Source organism: Stigmatopora argus, chromosome 10 (assembly GCF_051989625.1).
Source record: "Stigmatopora argus isolate UIUO_Sarg chromosome 10, RoL_Sarg_1.0, whole genome shotgun sequence".
NCBI classification, from domain to species: domain Eukaryota; kingdom Metazoa; phylum Chordata; class Actinopteri; order Syngnathiformes; family Syngnathidae; genus Stigmatopora; species Stigmatopora argus.
The window spans coordinates 11,957,073-11,978,427 of record NC_135396.1 but is presented as its reverse complement, the minus strand read 5'-3'; the positions used below and the strand labels follow the sequence as shown (position 1 = coordinate 11,978,427).

The 21,355-nt window shown below is 39.5% G+C and overlaps 1 protein-coding gene across 1 annotated transcript; it reads left to right on the top strand.

Moving 5' to 3' along the window:
* The first annotated feature begins 1,072 nt into the window (after nt 1–1,072).
* chrd (chordin) lies at nt 1,073–20,286 on the top strand. The gene is made up of 21 exons (XM_077611397.1): nt 1,073–1,214; nt 2,159–2,262; nt 2,363–2,489; nt 5,292–5,444; nt 5,579–5,696; nt 5,766–5,853; nt 7,544–7,685; nt 9,184–9,321; nt 9,680–9,762; nt 11,872–12,019; nt 13,636–13,742; nt 13,967–14,246; nt 14,329–14,570; nt 14,650–14,763; nt 15,311–15,502; nt 15,634–15,727; nt 16,972–17,028; nt 17,146–17,249; nt 17,948–18,211; nt 18,988–19,081; nt 19,203–20,286. Exons 1-21 carry the CDS (start codon nt 1,073–1,075, stop codon nt 19,256–19,258), a joined length of 2,847 nt encoding a protein of 948 aa, XP_077467523.1. The 3' UTR covers nt 19,259–20,286.
* Nucleotides 20,287–21,355: the final 1,069 nt, after the last annotated feature.

Sequence of the window (21,355 nt, the reverse complement as noted above, 5' to 3'; positions counted from 1 at the left end):
AAGTATGATGGATTTGATTGTCAATTCATTTTCATGTCTGAAAAAAATAAAGTACTTTCTGGCATACGCTTGGCCAGGCAAGCCAAAGGAAACAATGGCAGGAAAGATTTTTGCACAGAGCCAGTACAAAACGAAAAGTGTCTTTAGCAATTCCAAATATTTTCATTCGTTTCTGTTAAATCACTTGGGAACATTTGGATGGGGGGCTGGGTGGGTCAAAACACACACGCATTTTTTTAAACAACACACTACACAATTTGGAAAATCTCTTGCGTCTCATTCTATTTAAGTGGAATTGTTTGTATGTTTTCTTTTACTGAGTCGTGCAACTGTTTTCAAACCAATGACAGAAACTGCAACATCCTAAGAATATTGTCAAAGTAGCTAATCTTTTTAAAATGCATCTTTATGCCTGTGCAAATATAATAAAACATTATTAAAGTGGAATGAAAGGGTACATTATTAAAAATATATATAGAATTTAGCCCAACATAGAAGGTGACTAACTAATCGACCAACCCATTTAATATGCAGATTAATACCATATATAGGGTAATTGGTCATTTAGAGTGCGTTAAAACCACTTCCTGTGAATTAAATAGAATGGAATAAATTAGAATAAAATAGAATAGAATATGATTTGCGGGTCTGCTAAAGTACTGTTGTCTACTTTTATATAAAAATCAGGCTGCATCCAGATGAGTAAACATTTCATGGAATACATTTGTGTTTTAGGGGCCCCTAGTGGTGGAGGGGGCCTTCAATTGGTAATCCAGCCCTGAACAACCCCCACCCATCCCACCTATTATCTGCCCCCCTCTCTCTTCCCAACCGGTGGCTGCCAAGCTGTCAGGGAAGTAGGCTATAAAAGTGAGAGGGACGGCACATTGGAGTCCACTTTGCACGGAACCTGTCACATCTTTTGATATTGCTAAAAAAAAAAAGTGGAGCCCAACTTGGATTTGAATGCGACTTGATGAATTAAGTTGGAGAAAACGTACGTAGAATTAGGTTTTGTTTGGTTTCGAGTGTATAATCTACGCGGACAGACTCCTGCAAGAGGACAGAGGCGATGCTGATTCCACGCGTGCTCCGTGCGCTTCTGTGCGCAATCCACTGCGCGAGTTTGTGCGTCGAGGCCGCCTCACGGCTTAAATCTCACTCGTTACCCATCCAATCGGAGAGAGAACCTTTGCCATCAAAAGGCTTGTCAGGTAAGGAGGGAAACTCACATTCAACCGTTGCAATAAAAATAAATGATGCTCACATTTACATTCAACCAAGTGCAATAGAAATCAATGATGCGCATTATTGAGAATTTAATAATGATGAGCGCTTTATTTCTGACAAAACCTTTGCCTTTCTTGCCTGTTTCGTGTGTAAACTTAAAGGCAAACATGTGAGTCATAACCACATTTGATGCATGTGTGAAATACCGCCGTGTTCAAAGCAAGGTTGCGGCTTTTTACGAGGCAGCTAACGAGCCGGCAGAGCGCCTCAACGTGTAATTCTGCAATGGAAACTCTAATCAATCGACTTTCCATTACAAGCATGTGCTCCTCGCAGATGATTCATTTCAGGCTGAAGTGGCTCACAGTTTGGACTAGTTGAAGAGTGCAATCATTTTAATAGAGGACAAAGGAACCCTGTTTATTTTCAGCTTGCACCAAACTAAATCAAGACGTTGCTATAGCAATAATAGTGGACACAGTGAGTTGAAACTTCATGTGCAAGTATTTACTTGTCCAGTTCTTTATTCAATTCTTCTGGAAATTTAATTACTTCCCATTGAAATGAATCTGTCAGTGCAACTAATGCATAGAAATTGATCACCGTCTTTTAAGCAACATATTGGATATGAGTCATCTTTGTTAAAGAAAAGGCTGGAACATGCAGTATAGTCCTTCAGGGGAGGTCTGGTGGTCTGAATGAAAATGGAAAGTTGAATGGCTCCCATGCATGGATTATGCAATGAGGCAGACAAAGAGATTCAAAACCTGCAAGGCATTCTGAAAGTTTCAATCCCATCAAATGAGCCTGGGCATTGAACATTGCTGAATGTCCCTGGTCCACTGCCAAAGTTTGATACTTTATTTGTCTCGCATATTTTCTGCTCCAAAAGAATGTACAGTGCAATTCAATGGTGTATTCTCTACAGGATGCTCATTTGGTGGTCGGTTCTATTCCTTGGATGACATGTGGCACCCTGATCTGGGAGAGCCCTTTGGTGTAATGCATTGTGTCCAGTGCCACTGTGATCCTGTAAGTTCTTACTGAGTTCCTCATCTTAATGTATTAAACTAGTATGCAATAAAGTATTGTGCCATGGCTAAAGAATTGTCTTCCAAATGATGTTGAGCAGCAAAAAAGTCGCCGTGGCAAGATATTTGGGAAAGTCAACTGCAAGAACGTCAAGCAGGACTGTCCAGATCCAAAATGTGATGAGCCCATACTCCTGCCAGGAGATTGCTGCAAGACTTGCCCAAAGGGTAAGCAACCAACACATCTTTTAAAAGCGCACATTTCTTCTTTTCTCATAAAGAAAATGTTATACAACTCACACACACAGTCAAGTGCATAGTAGGTTAATTATAGGGGTGTAGAGTACCAATTTTATTGATGATATGATACAATTTCGATTTTTTTGGACAATGGTTCAATTTTTTTATCTGATTCAAAGGTTTCTGATTGGTTTAATATGCAAACATAAGACCATAAGTTTCATTTCAACTGAAGCAATACAAATAAAATGCAATGTCGATGTTTTTGACAGTTATTTTCCAAAACATTCAAATCAAAACCATTCCTTTGAGCAAAACCAGATTTAAATTATAACAATACTGATTGATGTTTTGAGCTTTATTATTATTTTTGCTTAACCAATTGATGTATCGATCCAGATGAATTTATTATTTAACTCCAATTTAATTAAAGACTCCACTCATGTTAAGATGTGTCGTAACGACTATTATCCCTTGTGTCCTTTGACTTAATGGCAACCAGGTGGGGGCATACCCCACCTTTTGGAATAGACATCTGCACTAATATTAATAGTACTAATAACAACAGTAATATATAATATTGTCTACCAGCTTGCAAAGCCCTAAGCACCAACATGTACACTGTGTGGGGTCCCTGACCCCATTTTTATTCAGTAGGTAGGGCTCTTTTTATATGGTGGTAATTAGGAACTGTAAAGTGCACTCAAGCACAGTGAAGCATTTCTTGGTGGGTGGGAATGCCGTCTAGCTTGAAAATGCAATCTGTATTAATATTTCTTCTGTAAAACTACTACACATTTCCAAAAAGTAGAGCCAATTAATTACTAAATGTGATCAACACCTGCACACTAACAGTACGGCATGCGAAAGACATTCTTGGAAAGGCAACAATAAAGTAGATGCTTGTCCAAAAATAAAAATAAATAAAACATTAAAAAAAAATACTAATAATAATAATCTGAATTACAATGGCAAAAGTATGGGAATTTTGCATTCTCTTGTGATCTTGCTCTCTTTTTTCCCCATTGGCTAAAAACTATAACTCACCATTTGTAGACATATGTTTTTCTAATTTTTCTCCCTATAGATAAATTAATACAACTTATTTATTTTTATTTTGTTTTATGACATTTTATACCCTTGTTGCGTGTGCTTTACATTTTAATTTTCAATCAAAGCCCGATAACAGCTACTACAGTCATGTAGTCATTTCCACAGCAATAAGTGTTAATTTATTCAATTATAGGCACAGTTTTATTGCATATATCACATTCTGATAAACTTGGATGAGTGGTTAGCACGTCAGCCTCACAGTTATGGGGTCGAGGGTTTGATCCCAGGTCAGTCCTTACTGAATGACACTGTTTGTAAACTGTGGTTTCTTCCTGGGCTAGTGTGTTTTTTTATCGGGTACTCTGGTTTCCTCCCACATCCCAAAAGCATGCATGGTAGGCTGGTTGAACATTCTAAACTGGCCCTAGGTATGAATGTGAGCATTAATGGATGTGCCCTGTGATTGGCTGGCCATCAATTCAGGGTGTCCTCCTCCTGGTGCCCATACGTAGTTAGCTGGGATAGGCTCCAGCACCCCCGGCGGCCCTTTTGAGGATAAGCAGTTTTGAAAACGAATAAATGATCAAACCTGTAACTGTGGCTACTTATATTATGATTCTGCAATAAAATATTACCATTATTTATGTTTAATCCATGTACCAGCTCACACTGCCACAAACAAGCAATAATGAGGAAGATGATGGGGTGGGTGTTGGGAGGGGCCACCATCCAAAGCTGTCTTTCACAGGGCACCATTCAAATTGGCCTCACTATTGCTGTAACAGAATGGAAAGTAAAATGTAAAATGTAAAACACTGTACCCTCCCTTAGTGGGGCAATGTTAAATTGCGTGTGTGTGTTAGTGTCATGTCAAAATTAGGACAAGGTCAAGACTGTGTATGTCTGTTGTGCTCATGTTTTAAGGAAAAGCTAGAGTGTGTTTGTCTTAGTTTCTGCACAAAGGCAGCTTGTATATTTGTGCAAGTGATGGAAAATGTGTGTGTGTGTGTAGTTGGGGGAATGTGTGTTTCTTATGCACCTGAGCACTCAGTGTTACTACGTGAAGAGAGACTTGAGTGTGACACGACCCAGAAGCCAATTTATGCCCCTGTTGAGCACAAATAGACACATAGAGAAAGAAGTTAGTTTCTGAAAAAAAAGTTCAGATGTTAAATCTATGCTTAATGTGCATTGACATTTCTTCTTGTTGGTACTTTATTCGTAAAATTTTATACTTCCGCCACACACAAAAAAACAATAAATGAACAAACCTCAAATTATTTTTATCAGTGTCAAGGTTTAGGTGGGAGACTCTTTCTAAGCCATGTTAACTACCATTTTGGTAGGATCAAAGATGCTTCATTGAGTCCATGGCGTTACAATTGATGTCCATAAACACTCTCTTTAAACAGTTTTTTATTCTTAATAGACCTTTGTTTTTGTCTCTCATTTGCCACAGTTCCTCTTTGGCTCCTCATGTCCTCATGTTCTCATATTTCATCCTCAAATGCAAATTTAGGAACAAAGGCAAACCGGATGACACTATTGTCTCATCTGTCAACCAGACTTTTTGGAACATGTAGCAGGGTGTACTTTGAAGTTGTTTTTGAATTTCTTTCAACTAATTACCATGAGGATTATGATGAATTTTGACTGTAAATTTTTGTTTGTTGGGTGTAACTGTGTAAGTAGTCAAAAGCTAAATGCTTCAAGTACTTGATTCTTTTCCATGCGCAGGAGATGATGACACAAAACAGACTGACCCAATACTGGACAGCTTTGAGTATTTCCATGAGCATGTCAAAGGGAAAGAGGATGACTTGCACAAATCTTACAATGACAGATCCTACCTGAGCTCAGAGGATATGGGCCCGGCAGAGAGTCGCACTGGTGAGTAGGAACACACACAGATGGACCACCGATTCACACAAAAACTATTTAAAAACTGACATCACTAAAAAAAACCCAGTATGATGATATAAGTAAACACGTGTTGTTTACTACGTTACTCACACTCTCTGCAGACTTTGTAGCACTGTTGACAGGAGTGACAGAATCATGGCTGCCGAGTTCCAGTGCAGTTGCCAGAGCTCGCTTCTCTCTGAGTAGAACTAGCCTGGCCTTCTCCATCACATTCCAAAAGTAAAACAACAAGAAAGTTCATAATTACAATAGTGTCACATGTATAATAAATATCTTTTGTCATGACAGAATGGCCCGCCCGAGTAAAATCATCTTTCTGGGCACAGATGGTGCTACCGCTTTTGAATACAAAGTACCTAAAGGACAGTCAGACATGGTAAGACTTCAACTAGAAATCAACTTCCTTCTTTTAGCAGTGTTTTATGACTTTTACATGGATTTGGATTTGTAACACTTACGCAAACATCGAAAATTTAATCTCGGAGAGAGAATTTGCCTCAAGTGTCTTACACTTAAAAAGGCTGACATTACCCTCATGAATCCATCAACAGTCCTACACGTGCAACAGTAGTACACTTACATGTACGTCTACAAAGTCTGAGGCTATCAGTACATACATGACTTCATTCCAAAATACACATACTGTATCGCTACATTCCTTTTCAGACTGCTCCGTATGGCAGGAGCCTCATAAACATAGGTCCCAGAAATTGGCCTATTATTATTTTTAGATAAATGTTAGTGTCAAACACTAGAAACCTTCAGAGAAAACACTCCGACATATAAAAGAAAGGAGATGGAAACAGGGAGCCCGCCAGGGCAAAACCTTTGGGAAGCAGAGGATTTTTTGTATGTTACATCACTGCCTCACAAAGGGACAAACACCCTCACTAATTAGAACGAAGATTACCCTTGAACTATTGAATTATGAGGTGTCGGCATGCGCTCACATTTCTTCCATTGCAGCCTGGGGTTAAATGAAAAGTTGCTTGTTTGATGTATTGTGTACATGTTTTAGAAGATGTTTTCTTCTGTTTAGGCCTGAACATGTACTGTATAGAGCAGGTGTGTCCAAAATATAGCCCGTGAGCCAACTGGAGGCCACTACACAGTTTTTTGGCCCCACAAAATTATGAAAATATAATTGCGTATGACCTTCGCAGGAGTATTGAGTTCACTTTACATCAAGGGTGTCAAACTCAGGTGGTTCGCGGGCCGCATTCACGTCGACTCGATTTCATGTGGGCCAGACCATTTTAGATATAATATTTAGATATTGAAAAGATTGGATTAAAAGAAATGGATCTAAATATACTGTGTTTTTATCTTTTTTTTCTCAGTTAGGGAAAACGTCTTTTAATCATTTGTTTTTCATTTCAAAAGGAAACAAAATATATATTTTTTATTATGTTCAATATTAAAGTGGGAAAACAAATATTTTTGTATATTTATTTTTAGATTTTACAAAATGCTTTTTGAACTAAAAACACCAAAAGAAAATAAATGGATTAAAAATTGCAATATTTATTTAAAAAGAGGAAAATCAGGAAATGTAATATACATCTATAATCTTCATTTGAATTTGATCCTAAAACAGAAAGTCGGCACTCGTGATTTACTTTCTCGGGCCGCACAAAATGATGCGGCGGGCCAGATTTGGCCCCCGGGCCACCACTTTTACACCTGTGGTTTACATCCTTCTCAGCTTTCAAATTAAATGGTAGTAGCTTAACATTACCTCTCCTGGTTAAAACTTTACAACATGTTGAAATAAATGTTGAAAACTCTTTAGAATTTTAGAATTTTATTTAACATGAGCTTGTATAAAAATCAATCCAAAGCAAAGAATTGGACAGGGATGGTCCGATCCCAGTCAAAATGGATTGAATGTCTGTCGCCGTCAATGGGCGCTAATGTGTTAATAGTTAAAAAACATTTTAAAACCCCCAATCTTTTTTTGTTTACCTGATTCTGATTATCTGTTAAAGAAATGTCAAGCTTCCACTCTCTTCCTTAGATTTTAGAGAATTAACATAGGTTCTTTTGTTTTTATTTTGTGTGCATAGATTTGTGGTGTCTGGAAAAACGTAGTCAAGCCTCTCCTGCGACAGCTGCAGAACGAGCAGTTGCGCATCCGCATGAGCACATCATATGGCAGACAAGAGGAAGTGGAAGGGAAAATCATCAAACACCGGGCACTGTTTGCTGGTAAGCTTTTAAAGGGCCATCATTGCATTTTTGGCTTGCACTTACTGGCCACATTTTAAATGAGTGCTGAAAAGTTACAAAAAGCCATTTTGGAAACATTGTGTTCAATATTTTTCTTTCGTCTCTCCAGTGTCTTCTAACAAAATTGGTGTTTTATAGAGGTTCTTTAGACAAGGTCACAAATCTCTCTCTATTGCACCCTGTGGAAAGTTAAGAAAATTTCCCTGTAACACCATTTTCACAGGCGGACACAAAATGTCTCATACATTTATTTACTTGAACAGGAAGTCAGCCATTTTTTTGACAGTTATTTTGGGTGACTTCCAAACTCAGACTTTGACGAAATCCTATTAGAGGAGAGGTGAGCAAACTATGGCCAAAGGGCCATATATAGCGCAATGTCTGTTTTTCATTACAAATGAGGCTCCCTGGATAATGCTTAGTTTCTACAAAGAGAGGGAAAAAACAGGAGAAATTAATTCCAATCGCTCACTTTTCCACCAGAAACATAAGTCACTTTCTGACATAATATACAGCAAGATTGCAATATTGTTGGTATTTGACCGGCTTGGATACTTTTACATGCATAGCTCGACTCAGGCATAATGACATGTATTTGTTTAGATTCCACTGCAGAAGTAAAATTAATTTAGTATACTGAGCCAACCCATTAATTTGTCAGAGAGAGCACACTAAACAACATTTCCTCAATCACAAAGTTTATCTAAAAAATATTGAAATGAAGAAAATACACCAACTATTAATACTCGTATACTGGCTTTGCTCAGTAAGAGATTCCCGTACTGTCCCATCCAAATCATTTCTTTGGATTATTGACTTCTAAAGCTCTAAGTATAGTGAACAGGAGTTGGATCTAATTTATTTATAAACAGAAAAGCATTTTGTTTACTTCTTGTCAAATAAGTGGCGTGAAATTATTGGTGCAAGTTTGAGAAATGCTATAGTTTGCCAAGACAGGCGTCAGCAGTGATTGTTGACCACACCTCATCTTGTTGTTTTATTCATTGGTTTTAAATTGTGTTCTTCCGCTATTAAGAAAAATGTAAGATTCGGAAATGTTTACATATTGTCACAAAATTTGGTGAAGATCTTTCACATAGAAGGACACAAAAAGGTTTTTAGGGATTCTTGCGTTTAAAGTATGCTGTCAAACTGAGGCTTAAATGTGCCTAAACCAGCAATGTTTAGAAGCATCCTAGACACAAACACAATTGGTAAAAGGTGTTACATCAGAATGTTAGCCATAACAATCTATTGATCTCTAATTTCTAACTTGCGCTTTAATCTGTTCTGGATCACAGTGGATTCTGTAGATGCACCTACTGCAGTGGCCAATAAATGGGCTGAAATACTATTTTTGTTCGTGCATTCATTTTGTATCCCTCAGTAATGTCATTGTTTACAAAGTGGTGAAAATGTGTAACCGTTAAAAGAGCTGGGAGATGTTCAGTTACTATTTATTGTTGATTGTGAACAGAGACATTCAGCTCAACACTGACATCAGAGGAGGAGAACTCAGGCATGGGAGGCATCACCATGTTGACATTAAGTGACACAGAGAACAACCTCCACTTCATCCTCATCCTGCAAGGCCTCATTAAAAATAAAGACAAAGGTAGAAGAAGCCCTTTAAGTTTAAAACATTGCAATCAGTATGTTAAAGATGCAAATTAAAATCAAATTCTAAATGACCTGTAGGTTCGAATGTGAATGAATAGTTGTCGTTATATACGCATGTTACCTTGCCTCATGCCGAAAGTCAGCTAAGGTAGGCTCCGGCACCCTTGTGACTCTATTGAGACGAGGCAATACAGAGAATGGATGGATGACACTAACAACAAAAGCCTGTTCCTTTTTATTTTTGAAACTAAAAACTTTTCTAATGTGATTTTCACTTCATCAATCAATTTGTCACTTCATTTAAGACTTAACTTTTGGATATTAAGTTTATTTTCTCTTTGTTTCCCACTCAGAACTCCTTCTGGTTCCCATTCGAGTCCAACTACTTTACAGGCAACACATCCTGAGAGAGATCCAGGCCAACATCACATCGCATGTAAGTGATAGTTAAGCAATTTATAAAGATTCATTTGACCACTAAAAAAACAAAAGAAATGGCCCAAAACAACTTCTCTCCCTTTTTTCCTGGGTCATTCCAACTTAAAATTGGAGGACATTTTCATTCTGAATCTGAGCACTTCAAATACTTGAATCATGACGTGTTTCACTAAACACATTTGAAAATGAGAGTATTTGATACTGGTGGTACACCTTCAAAAAAATAGCTTTCTGATATTTTCCCACTAAATATTGCTCAATGATGGGTTATAAACTATTCTTTAATTTTCACTTTCCGAACCGCTTATCTTCACGAGGGTCACGGGGGATATTTAGAGTGTTCATCCAGCCTACCCTGCATACTTTTGGAATATGGGAGGAGACCCGAGTACCAGTTGAAAACCTACGCAAGCATGCAAAGTCCAAAGAGCCACCTGGGATCAAACCCTCAACCCCAGAACTGTCAGGCGGTTGCACAAACCCCTCGCTCACCGGGCCACCTTATTCAATACTTGATTAACATAATTTGTAGATCTTTGATTAAAAAAAAATTACATGATTCTTTGGGATATCTTTGCAATATTTGGCTTAATTACATTAGCAGTATTACCAATTTATACTTATTTCAGCTTTTAGTTATTCTTAAATAGCTGCTACTGCTGACCAGGACAAACTTGTGTGGCATTTGACAGGTTAATCCCGATTTATTTTGGTATTTAAAAAAATATTGTAAAAAAAAAGTTTTAATCTTTTTTTTCTTATTTTATATAGATTTGGTTTCAGGAAAAGTACATTTACTCAGAAACTACCACTTGTGGTATTTTGTATGGCATTTAAAATGTACTTCAATTCTGGAATGACCCTCCTCTATGTCAGTAATTATAAACTAATCCATATTTTGTAATGTATAGCATGCTATTTTACTATTGATCTAATTCTTAATCATTTCTCAAATATTTTGCACACTAGCCTTATCTAACAAACGAATAGTGATAGAAATATAACCTCCTTAGCGGCATATGCACTGGCTTCAGCTGGTTTTTAGATTTAAAATGAGGGGGTTGAAGTAATTAATGAGCGCAAGACACAGTGAGACGCCCTCTCTTTCCCTTTTAGATGGATGTGGTCTGACTACCACATCCTAGTGCCGGGTTCAGCATTGCTCTGATCTAAGATAACTACTCCAGGACACGATAAGAGAAAGTAAATGGCGAGTGAGTTGAAAGGGAAAAGAAGAGAATTTTTTTTTAACAAAAGTGCCCCCATTTGATGGAAAAGGACGCAAGCCTAGGTTGAGCGACTGAGGGAAGAAAGGTGGCATGCTACGGAAGATGGTCTGCATCCACACGGCTCACACATGCCACTGGTTAGCGTCCGACAGTCTGAGATGGATAGAGAGAGGAAAAGGGGGGAGGAAAATCGATGAAAAGAGAACCTGGTTTTAATTGTGCTTGGAATGGCGGCAAGAACTGACGCATCTCTTTTAGGCCTGTTGACACGCGCGACCACCTCAGAAGTTTGCGCTCAGCTGCTGCCACATGACATCTTTCAGAGGTCCACGTAGCCCTCGATGCATTTCATTGACACGTTGTGGCTCACTGGAATCACTGAGGGATCCAAAAACATATTGAATATCATTCTCCTGTAATGAGTGTTGACACCATTCCTCTTAGTGAAATGTGTGAAAGAAAACCATTATATGTCAAGCTCCTCCATGTATGGATTTATGGAGCATGTATAAAAGAAGCATTTCTTCAACACTCGTACATCTGCCTTGTTAACTCAATATTTAGCATTAATGATCTCACAAATACAAATCTTTCTAAACCGTATAGAGTGTGCAAGTTATTTGTCTCAGCATACAACTGCCATATTTTAAAAGACATGTTTCATGCTAGTCCTGGCATGTATTTATGCTGCACATGTTTACAAAATTTCTTTCTTGGAGATTTTATTTTCCATTCATTTCCTTTGTTTGCCCCTAAACCAGCTCATCATTGTCAGATGTTTTTAAGCTAGAAAAAACTTATATTTGATATGGTCATTAAGGATTTGGTTGCATTTGACGCCGACTTAAATCAGCATCTTGTTCTCTAAAACTCCACAGGATCCAGATTTTGCAGAGGTGCTGACAGACCTGAATAGCCGGGAACTCTTCTGGCTGTCCCGTGGGCAGCTGGAGATTGCCGTGGCAACAGAGGGTCACCATCCCCAGCAGATCTCGGGATTCATTACTGGCAGAAAATCTTGTGACAGTAAGTCCAAACAATCGTATGTCAATGTTTGAAAGTAGATACGGTTCTGGAAAATGTCTTGCTCATACTTGTGACAAACAACAATAATTATATTTAAAAATGACTTCCTTGCTTGTCATTAGTTTGAGGTTCTCTGGTGGTTTTTGCTTGTACCCATTCTTGTGTGTTTATTGTCACAAACTTTGGGTGAACACATGTTGGTTAAGTCAGTGTTTCCCAACCACCGTCCCGTGGCACACTGGTGTGTCGTGAGCGACGGTCAACTGAGCCGCGGGAAATTACAAGAAGTCATAAATTGTAAAAAGTCTAAAACGTAGTACTACAAAATGGACGGCCTTCAGCCATGGTAGAACAGGCTCTTGTTTTTCTACATCTGCCCGCCCAAGAGTGCTTATTGCCATTGAGAGTGATTAGCGGAAAAGGGAAATGAATCATTGATTTGTACTATAATTTGGACAGCGCCGGCGGCGGGCCGGATTAAAAATCCTAGCGGGCTGTATATGGCCCACGGGCTGAGGTTGAAAAACTTGTACACACACGATCCGGGGGCGGGGCGAGTGCGCAAATCCCCTTTCGGCGAAACGTCCGTTCGGCGAAACGTCCATTCGGTGACCTGTCCGTCGGCCAAACGTCCGTCGGCCAAACGTCCGTCAGCCAAACGTCCGTCGGCCAAACGTCCGTCGGCCAAACGTCTTTCGGTGAATCATCCGGTCACGTTTGTTTTGCTTTTGGTGGCTCCCTTTAATGTATCCATACTATAATCACAACAACAACAAAAATTCTACACATTTTGTTTGCCGTTGTGTTTCACGAAAACCCTGTGAAGACCTTGACAGGAATTTCAAGAATGTTTTACACAGCATGATTGTCTGTCGCTGTTGAAGCAGCACACATTTCACGACATAGAACATGAACATTGCACTTGCAATGGTGCTTAGCCCCCTTACTCACCCATGCAAAACAAACACACAGACACGCACTCCTCAAGTTGCCGTCGCAGTCTGCTGGACCTGACAGTTCCTGTTGGTTGTTACTGTTAGTGAGTGCTGTGATGTAATGTGTGAAGAATTTTAACCCAACTTGGTCTTTTCACTCTCACCTCTGTTTGCTTTTCCTGACTTTTCCTTTACTCGGTCTCATAGTACATTTACAGTCTTGTTCCTTGTCGTTCAGCCTTTTTCTGCCCTTTTCTCACTTTTATACAGTGTTATCACCCATCTCCTCTTAATACGGCTCAATCCATGTAAGCCTGCGGATTTAAGCAAGGGTTACCTCATACAAAGACTTTACCTTGGGTGGGTTTTTATGAACGCGCCAGCATGTGCGTCTGCAAGGTCTCATGTAGGATTAAATGTTGTAAATCATACAATATGGATGGGAATTTATGGCCTCATTGACTTTTCATGGACTATGCGTGTGTTCCTATCATGCTCAACCTTTGTCCTCAACTAAACAGATAATTTGGCAGTAATCATTGCGCTACATTGCATGCGGTCAGACGGCAGCAGCTTTAAAGGAGGATTACGCCATGGAGAAAATGTTTTGAAACTTAGTAACAGGAGTATAAAAATCTTCCTAAATAGATTTTGATGAAAGTCTCTCTGTGTGTGGTTCAGCCATCCAGAGTGTGCTGTCCAGCGGTGATGCACTGACTCCTGGGAAGACTGGCGGCACGGGTTCTGTTATCTTTAATCTCCATGATAATGGCACACTGGATTATCAAGTATGCATCTTTCAAGTTCTTTACATTATACTTCTATTGTGTTACATTTTTTGTTTTTGAATGTTAACCTTGTGGTTTCATTAACGTTTTCCACGGCTGTTGGTGATAGCAAAATTATACATGTTGTTGATTTTATAAGTTGTAACGATAAGATGTTTATGGATTTTTGTAAAAAGCAATGCTTGAAATTTGAACGTAAATTGAACCTCATCCCTTAAAATCAGGTTCAAGTTGCGGGTCTCACTGGAGACTTGGTCGGCCTCACAATTGAACTGAAGCCACGGCGACGAAACAAGCGTTTAGTGCTGTACGACTTGACGCCAGAGTACAACCAGGTCACGGGCAGAGCAGTGGGCAGCTGGAGTCGCCTGGAGGCCCGAAACATTCACATGCTGCTCCAAAACGAACTCTTCATCAATGTGGCGACAGCTCCAAATCAGGAAGGGGAACTAAGGGGCCAGATCAAAGCACTGCCCTACAGTGGCCTGGAAGCTCCAAGGCATGGTAAAAAAAACACACACACACATACACACAACTGAAACCATCCTTCAATAAGTCAAGTTAAATTATTTGCTTCTCCTACCAGAGTTGCCCATCTCTCTTGCTGGCTACTTTGTGTCACCCCCAATTCAAACCGGCGCTTCGGGCCACGCCTGGGTTTCCGTGGACAAATATTGTCACCTTCATTATGAAATTATCGTGACGGGTCTCAGCAAGGCCGATGACCTCACAGTGAATGCTCACCTGCACGGTTTCGCGGAGATCGGGGAGCTGGATGACAGCAGTGTCAATCACAAGAGATTACTGACCGGCTTCTACGGCTCACAGGTACATGGTCACAAACACTATTGGTAATGCAGCTTTGGGTTCACAAGGCAAGAACTCAATCTGTTTTCACCCCAATCAGGCTCAGGGAGTGTTAAAGGACATCAGTGCTGAATTATTGCAGCATTTGGATCAGGGAAACGCATTCATCCAGGTCACCACCAAGCTGAACCCAAGGGGAGAACTTCGTGGACGAGTAAGTGAAAAAAAGATTCCCGATTAGGCCAGTGATCATTTTAATCTTGGTTAGTGGTTTAGTGGTGTTTCTCAAATGTCAATTTGTTTTCATCATTTTTTCATAAACCATAAGGCCTTTGTTTTGGTTCCTTTGCCATTGACTAGGGCAGCTAGTCCACATGCTTCCCATCTAACACCGGTATATTTTGTCGCAGTTTAGCCCCAAAAACAACCCAATTCATTGGTCACACACCATTTGTCACTTGGTCAAAGAGGTTTTGGGGAAAGTATACAGATTAATACAACAAAATAGACTACTTACCGGCTTCTATATGTTCAATTCACTCAGCTCATAGCTCGGTCAGACAGGATAAAAAAATAGAGGCTTAGTATATCCACAGTGTTCGTGTTGTTCTAATATCCTACACAACATGTATTTATCATTGCTTGGAAAAAAATGACTAGGTACACTTTAAAATATATTTAATTGGTACATGCATGGCCACCTGATGGTGTAGTGGTTCACTTCACTGACTTTGTTTCTTTACAATCATATGAATTTCCAGGTTCATGTGCCTAACAACTGCGAATTTGGGACTAAAGACAACATAGATGAGGCTGAATTTGATGAACTTTTTGTCAAAGATCCTGAGGTGTTAAAGAAAGACCCTCATACCTGCTTCTTCGAGAACCAGTACCACGCCCATGCATCTCGCTGGACTCCCAACTATGATAAATGTTTCTCCTGCAGCTGTCAGGTAGCTAAAAAGAAATAGTGAGCTCTGTAATTGTTAAATCTACAGGGCCATTTGTTGTTTACTCTTCTTTTTTTCAAGATGAACCATACCCCTAACAAACAAATACTCCAATCCTTTATTTATTTTTGTAGAAACGAACTGTGATCTGTGATCCATTAATCTGCCCAGTGTTGACCTGTTCCCAAACAATCCTGCCTGTTGACAAATGCTGTCCCATCTGTGATGGTAAGATTGTTATTTCATTCCTTCATCCGTCTTCTGTACTGCTAAACCTCAAGAGGTTGATGCTGGAGTTGATGTTGGGCTAGAGGCAGATATACCCTGAACTGGCACTAACCCACCCCAGTTCTTTAGAGGATAAATATCGACTTGATTCCCAACCAGTGTGCTGTAACACATTATCATGCCAGGGGAAAAAGTCCAATCTCCAGTTCAATTCAATTTCTAGTGCAATTGTCCAGTTGGTCACAAAATGATTTATTGACTACTGTGCCTATAGTGGAACCCCACTGCTCACCATTATGGGAATATGTGATTGGGCCCTACCGCTAGTAGTATATTCATTCATCCATTTTCTGTAATGCTCATCCTCACAAGGGGCCCGGGGGTACTAAAGCCTATCCCATCTAACTGACGGCAGTAGGGGAGGGAGCCCTCTTAATTGGTTGCCAGTCAATCGAGACAAACAACCATCCACACTCACTCAAACAGACACGGGGAGAACATGCAAACTCCCCACAGGAAAGTCGAAACCCACCAGGGGTTGAACCCTTGATCTCAGAACTGTAAAGCGGGCGTGCTAACCATTCTTCGGACATGCCAACCACTTTTCTACATTGCCCTCCACTATTAGTATATACACTATAATTCCTCATCTCATCTCATTTTCCGAACCGCTTTATCCTCATTTGGGTCACGGGAGTGCTGGAACAAATCCCAGCTGTCTCCGGGCCAAAGGCGGGGGACACCCTGAATCGGTGGCCAGCCGATCGCAGCGCACAAGGAGACGGACAACCATGCACGCTCATACCCATACCTAGGGGGGCAATTTATAGTGTCCAATCAGTCTAACATGCATGTCTTTGGAATGCGGGAGGAAACCGGAGTACCTAGAGCAAAGCCATACAGGCCCAGGGGGAACATACAAACTCCACACAGGTGGACCGACCTGGACTTGAACCCAGGACTCCAGAGCTGTGAGGCTGACGCGCTAACCACTCGCGTCACCGGGCCGCCACACACTATAATTTGTGGAGTATAAATATGACCTGACCGTAAATAGCACCCAGAGTAGAAGCCGTACACACCAAATTCTTAGAAGAAACTGTATTTGTTTGTATATAAAGATCCAATTGTGTCTACATTGTGATTTACGGATATTAACACCCAAAGATGATCATCTACAGTTGATTCTATGATATAGGGTTGATATACAGTATTTGTACACATTTCCCCGTGTCATTATTCAGAGAGGAAGGGGACTGAAGAACCAAAAGTACCAGAAAAGGTGGAAGAAAATCCAGAAGGTTGGTGTTTTTTTCCTGTCATCTGGATTTTCATTTGGACCTTGGTCTGTTTTTAAATCATTTGAGTATTTTCCTGCTAGCTTTTCCCATTATAACAACAAAATATCTTTCTCTTAGGTTGTTATTTCGAGGGAGACCAGAAAATGCACGCCCCAGGAACGACATGGCATCCTTTCGTACCTCCCTTCGGTTTCATTAAATGTGCCGTTTGCACTTGCAAGGTATACATGCACCAGGTCTCGCATCTGGTTTTACTTTGCAAGGCCCCTAATGGGTCATTTAACTTGCGTTAGCTCCCAGTAAACAGCCATGAATGCATGTGTCACCAGTTTGAGTAAAATGTGGAAATAAACCAAGCATTTTCTCAGAACTGACAGACTGAGAGTTGAAATGGTGAAGACAGAAATGCACTGGGGATTATAATTAGGTTTAATACACAGTTTATCAAACCAATGCCCAAATATTATGAATGTATAGTATGCACAACGATGCAATGAGTAGAAAATGATATCTGAGTGTCTACCTAAAAAAGATGATCAGTTTCTAAAGATGTTGCTAAATGTTCCGAGGTTCAAACAGCATGCAAGTAATGTTTGCACAATACGTCATCAAGGCACGCTCACTTACAGTTAAACTAGCTGTTTTTCATTTGTGTGTTTTATATCCATGCGCTTGAATTGTTATATTAATTCAAATATTTACTGTTTTATTTGAGTAATTTATATAAATGTCTTGGAATTTATTACATTTAATGTCTTTCAATTATGCCTATATTACAACAGTAGTACAGTGAATTCATAGACCACTGCCTGTTTTGGCTAACTTACAAATCAATTTTTTTGCAGCAAGTGTATCAGGCTTGATTCATAAATTATTTTTTGTGAATGGCTTATAATTTCCTTTACTTCATTTCACCCAGGGGTTAACAGGTGAGGTACATTGCGAGAAAGTGACGTGCCCAGTGTTGACATGCAGTCATCCAGTGAGACGAAATCCTTCGGACTGCTGCAAAGAATGTCTAGAGGAGGAGAAGACCCCTGGAGCCATGGAACACACAGACATGATGCAGGCAGATGGCCCCAGACACTGCAAATTTGGCAAGAACTATTACCAGAACAGTGATAACTGGCATCCATGGGTACCACTGGTGGGAGAGATGAAGTGCATCAACTGCTGGTGTGATGTAAGTATCTTCCAAAATTTACAATTCATTCATCATCAGCTCTTTGAGAAGGTGATGGTGAATCACAATTTTAGTATTTTTCCGATTATAGGACAAAAACTTTAGTTCCACAGTAGATTTAGTACTTCATTTGAGTCCAAGAACACATTAAATATTTAATTAACAACAATAAAATGGAAAAACAAGTTAGATCAGTGTGTATTCACATCATATATTATTATTATTCAGAAGATTATAGCAAAAAGAACACATCATTACAATTTGTTTACCTAACTCTTGATTTCACTCCTTAACCACTACCAAATTTATCTTCAGTATTACTTGTTAACTACTCCACGAACTTTGAAATTATTTTGACTTAAAGTCAGGAAAATATGGCAATCATTCACTTGCAATCTGTCTAATGCCATCAAGCACACTAGTGCAGATTTTCAATGTTGGTTTTATCCCTCATGCGCATTTGTCCTGTTGTGCATGACATTATCTGATTGACAAAAATTCCCTTGAGAGTTGTTAGGCATTAAAACGGACCCAATCAAAGTGTAAATATTGGACTTACATTCTTCACATATCTGAAATAGTAGATGTTGATCTGCTTCTGCCAGATATGTAGTAAATACGGCTTGCTTTTGTATGCAATATCAACTTCAATAAATAATTAGTGTCAGTGTTTTGTTTGGGAGTTGTAGATAGTTCTCTTGGGTTAAATTTAATAAAAATCAATCCGCAACCGTTTATTTTTATTTTTCACCAACAACATATATTATTTCCTGCAGCATGGTGTGACAAAATGCCAGCGCAAGCAATGTCCAGTGTTGGCTTGCTCGAACATCACTCGCAAAGAAGGCTCATGCTGTCCTGCCTGCGTCGGTAAGACCAAAATCTGTTGCTGCATGGTACACTCACCAATGAGTCAATGTTGACTTTCAAATTGAAGAAAACAAACAAACAAACAAACAATCTACAGTGTGTTGTTCATTTCCCCCCCTAGATTCAAGAGACGAAGATGGTCTAATGATGAAGGCTCTTGACAAAAGAACAAGCTAAAGACGCTGACATAATACAGAACCTTCAAATAGCTCAGACGGCGACTTGCCGAGCTGACCCTTCCCTCGAATCCAGAACTGCACACTGGGCCGCTCAAATTCCACACCTCCCCGCCCTCTCCCACCCACCTTGTCAGCTTCAAGATTGTAAAGGACAGAGAAGTGGAAAAACTAGAAGATGAAACCTTTAACGAATGAGAGAGAGTTTTCCTCGTGATTAGTGAGTGACCTTGCAGATGATCAATCATATGTATGCTACAAACTTGCAGATTTCTGCTTCCTGTCTTGAGATTTTCCTGGAATCTTTTGCTCGCTTAAAAAAATGTATTTGGCCGCTTAGCAAGGCAGCTTTTGAATGGAAGCTTTGGGCTATTGAGTATTTTTCACTTGAATATCTTGCGTGACAGGCCTTCTATTTTGGAGCACAGCCATAGCTACTGTACAATCGCTAATTCAAGTGCTCGCACTGGACAATGTAAAGTCATGTTTGAATCTGTGTGGGGCCACATATACGTACGTGTGTGTGTAAGTGTGTGCGTGCATGTTTTCCATTACAAAATATAGCTTAACAACTGTACAGATGGACGTGGCAATAAACCTACTGGTTGGCAAGGCCGATTTCAATTATTAAAATGTAATGGGGATGGCTTTTGTTTTTGTTTGTTTTGTAGAGAGTTTCCCCAAAAAATCTTGCCCCCTTAGAGTGTGTTTCCACTCAAGTTAACCAGTCTACTCATTTTATTATTTTTTTGGGGCGGGATGAAGATCACACTGAGAGAAGCTCAAATATTCATCTGTTTCTTATTTTTCTGCTAACATTGAGCCCCCTTTTTGATGTTAGTTTTGCTCCGCTTCACTTGTTCCTGTTTTGTCACCTGCCTGTTTTGAATTAAATAATAATACATGTTTTTTTCTTTTTAATGTTGTTTAAAAAACATGAATCTGGTTTGTATTTGTTGTATTTATTGAATGACATGTAGACAGACAGGATAAAACCAGGATGTAAAATTAAAATGCTTTTGTTATTGACGTTGTGAATCTTGAAAAGTTAGGTAACGCAAGTCTCACAAGGAACAATTATTCACTTTTTTTACACAGACACGCTTCATTGGGCAGATGTTTCTAACTGTTCCCAAGAAAACAGAAATAATGCATTCTGTAAGAACTTTATTAAAGCAATTTATTGGAGATTTTTAGCCATCCAGTATCCAGTAATTTGAACAAGTATTTAATGATTCTACCTGATTAATAAGTGAATGTAATCAAAAATGCTATACCATATTCAATTCTTAAAAGAAACTAATATGTAATGTCTATTATTCTTTGTATTATTTTACCAAGTCTGTCACCTCACACATTTGCACCCACAGACGCGTATGCATTCTACACTTGCAGTGCACTCTGCTGGCTAAACTACATAACTACAGCTGCCAAAAAAACAGCTGGGAGGAGTTGTAAAAGGTCACAAGAAGTGCGAGGGCCTTCAGAGAGAGATAGGGGAGGTCAACAGTGAATTATTGTGAGCTACTGGCTCTGGTCTGGCAGCCAAAATAGAACCATTAGATGTGTATTTAATTGTGTTTCGTAAAAGTTCAGTAGCAAAGATCTACTAGATTTCTCTTGCTTAGATCTAGTCTAGATACACACGGCAAACATCTATGGGTGTCAAAAAACCTTCAGACAAATTATTCTGACAATTTCATAGTCTCGATGTCTATCACATTCTCTGTTAAATAGTCTGTTTTTCCACTCCCTGCTCCAAGCTATCTGCCAGCCACACCCACTTCATCTACCCACTTCAGATCATCTGCCAACCCGCCTCAAACTCCTCCTTATCAGCCCAGTGTATAAACTCCAGTGATGCCAGTTTGGGTGGTTTTCGAAGTTGATGAGCTACTTTTGAACAAATTCTACGGTTTCAGAAGGAATAACCTCCCGCGACCTTTGTGAGGATAAGTGGTATGAAAAATAAATGAATGTGATGCAAAAGAAAAAAGAAAACGAATAAAAAGCGGTAAATTGTTTTTGATACCAGGTTTGCCTTCATGAATGAAGTCTCAGTCAGAATTCTTAGAAAGTCTTAATCAGTTGTCCTTGC

Excerpts from the sequence above, each read along its gene's own strand:
- chrd (XM_077611397.1), top strand. The coding sequence starts at position 1,073 with ATGCTGATTCCACGCGTGCTCCGTGCGCTTCTGTGCGCAATCCACTGC. Across the intron at positions 5,854-7,543 it reads CTAAAGGACAGTCAGACATG|ATTTGTGGTGTCTGGAAAAA; the intron begins GTAAGACTTCAA and ends TTGTGTGCATAG. Across the intron at positions 14,571-14,649 it reads CCGGCTTCTACGGCTCACAG|GCTCAGGGAGTGTTAAAGGA; the intron begins GTACATGGTCAC and ends CACCCCAATCAG.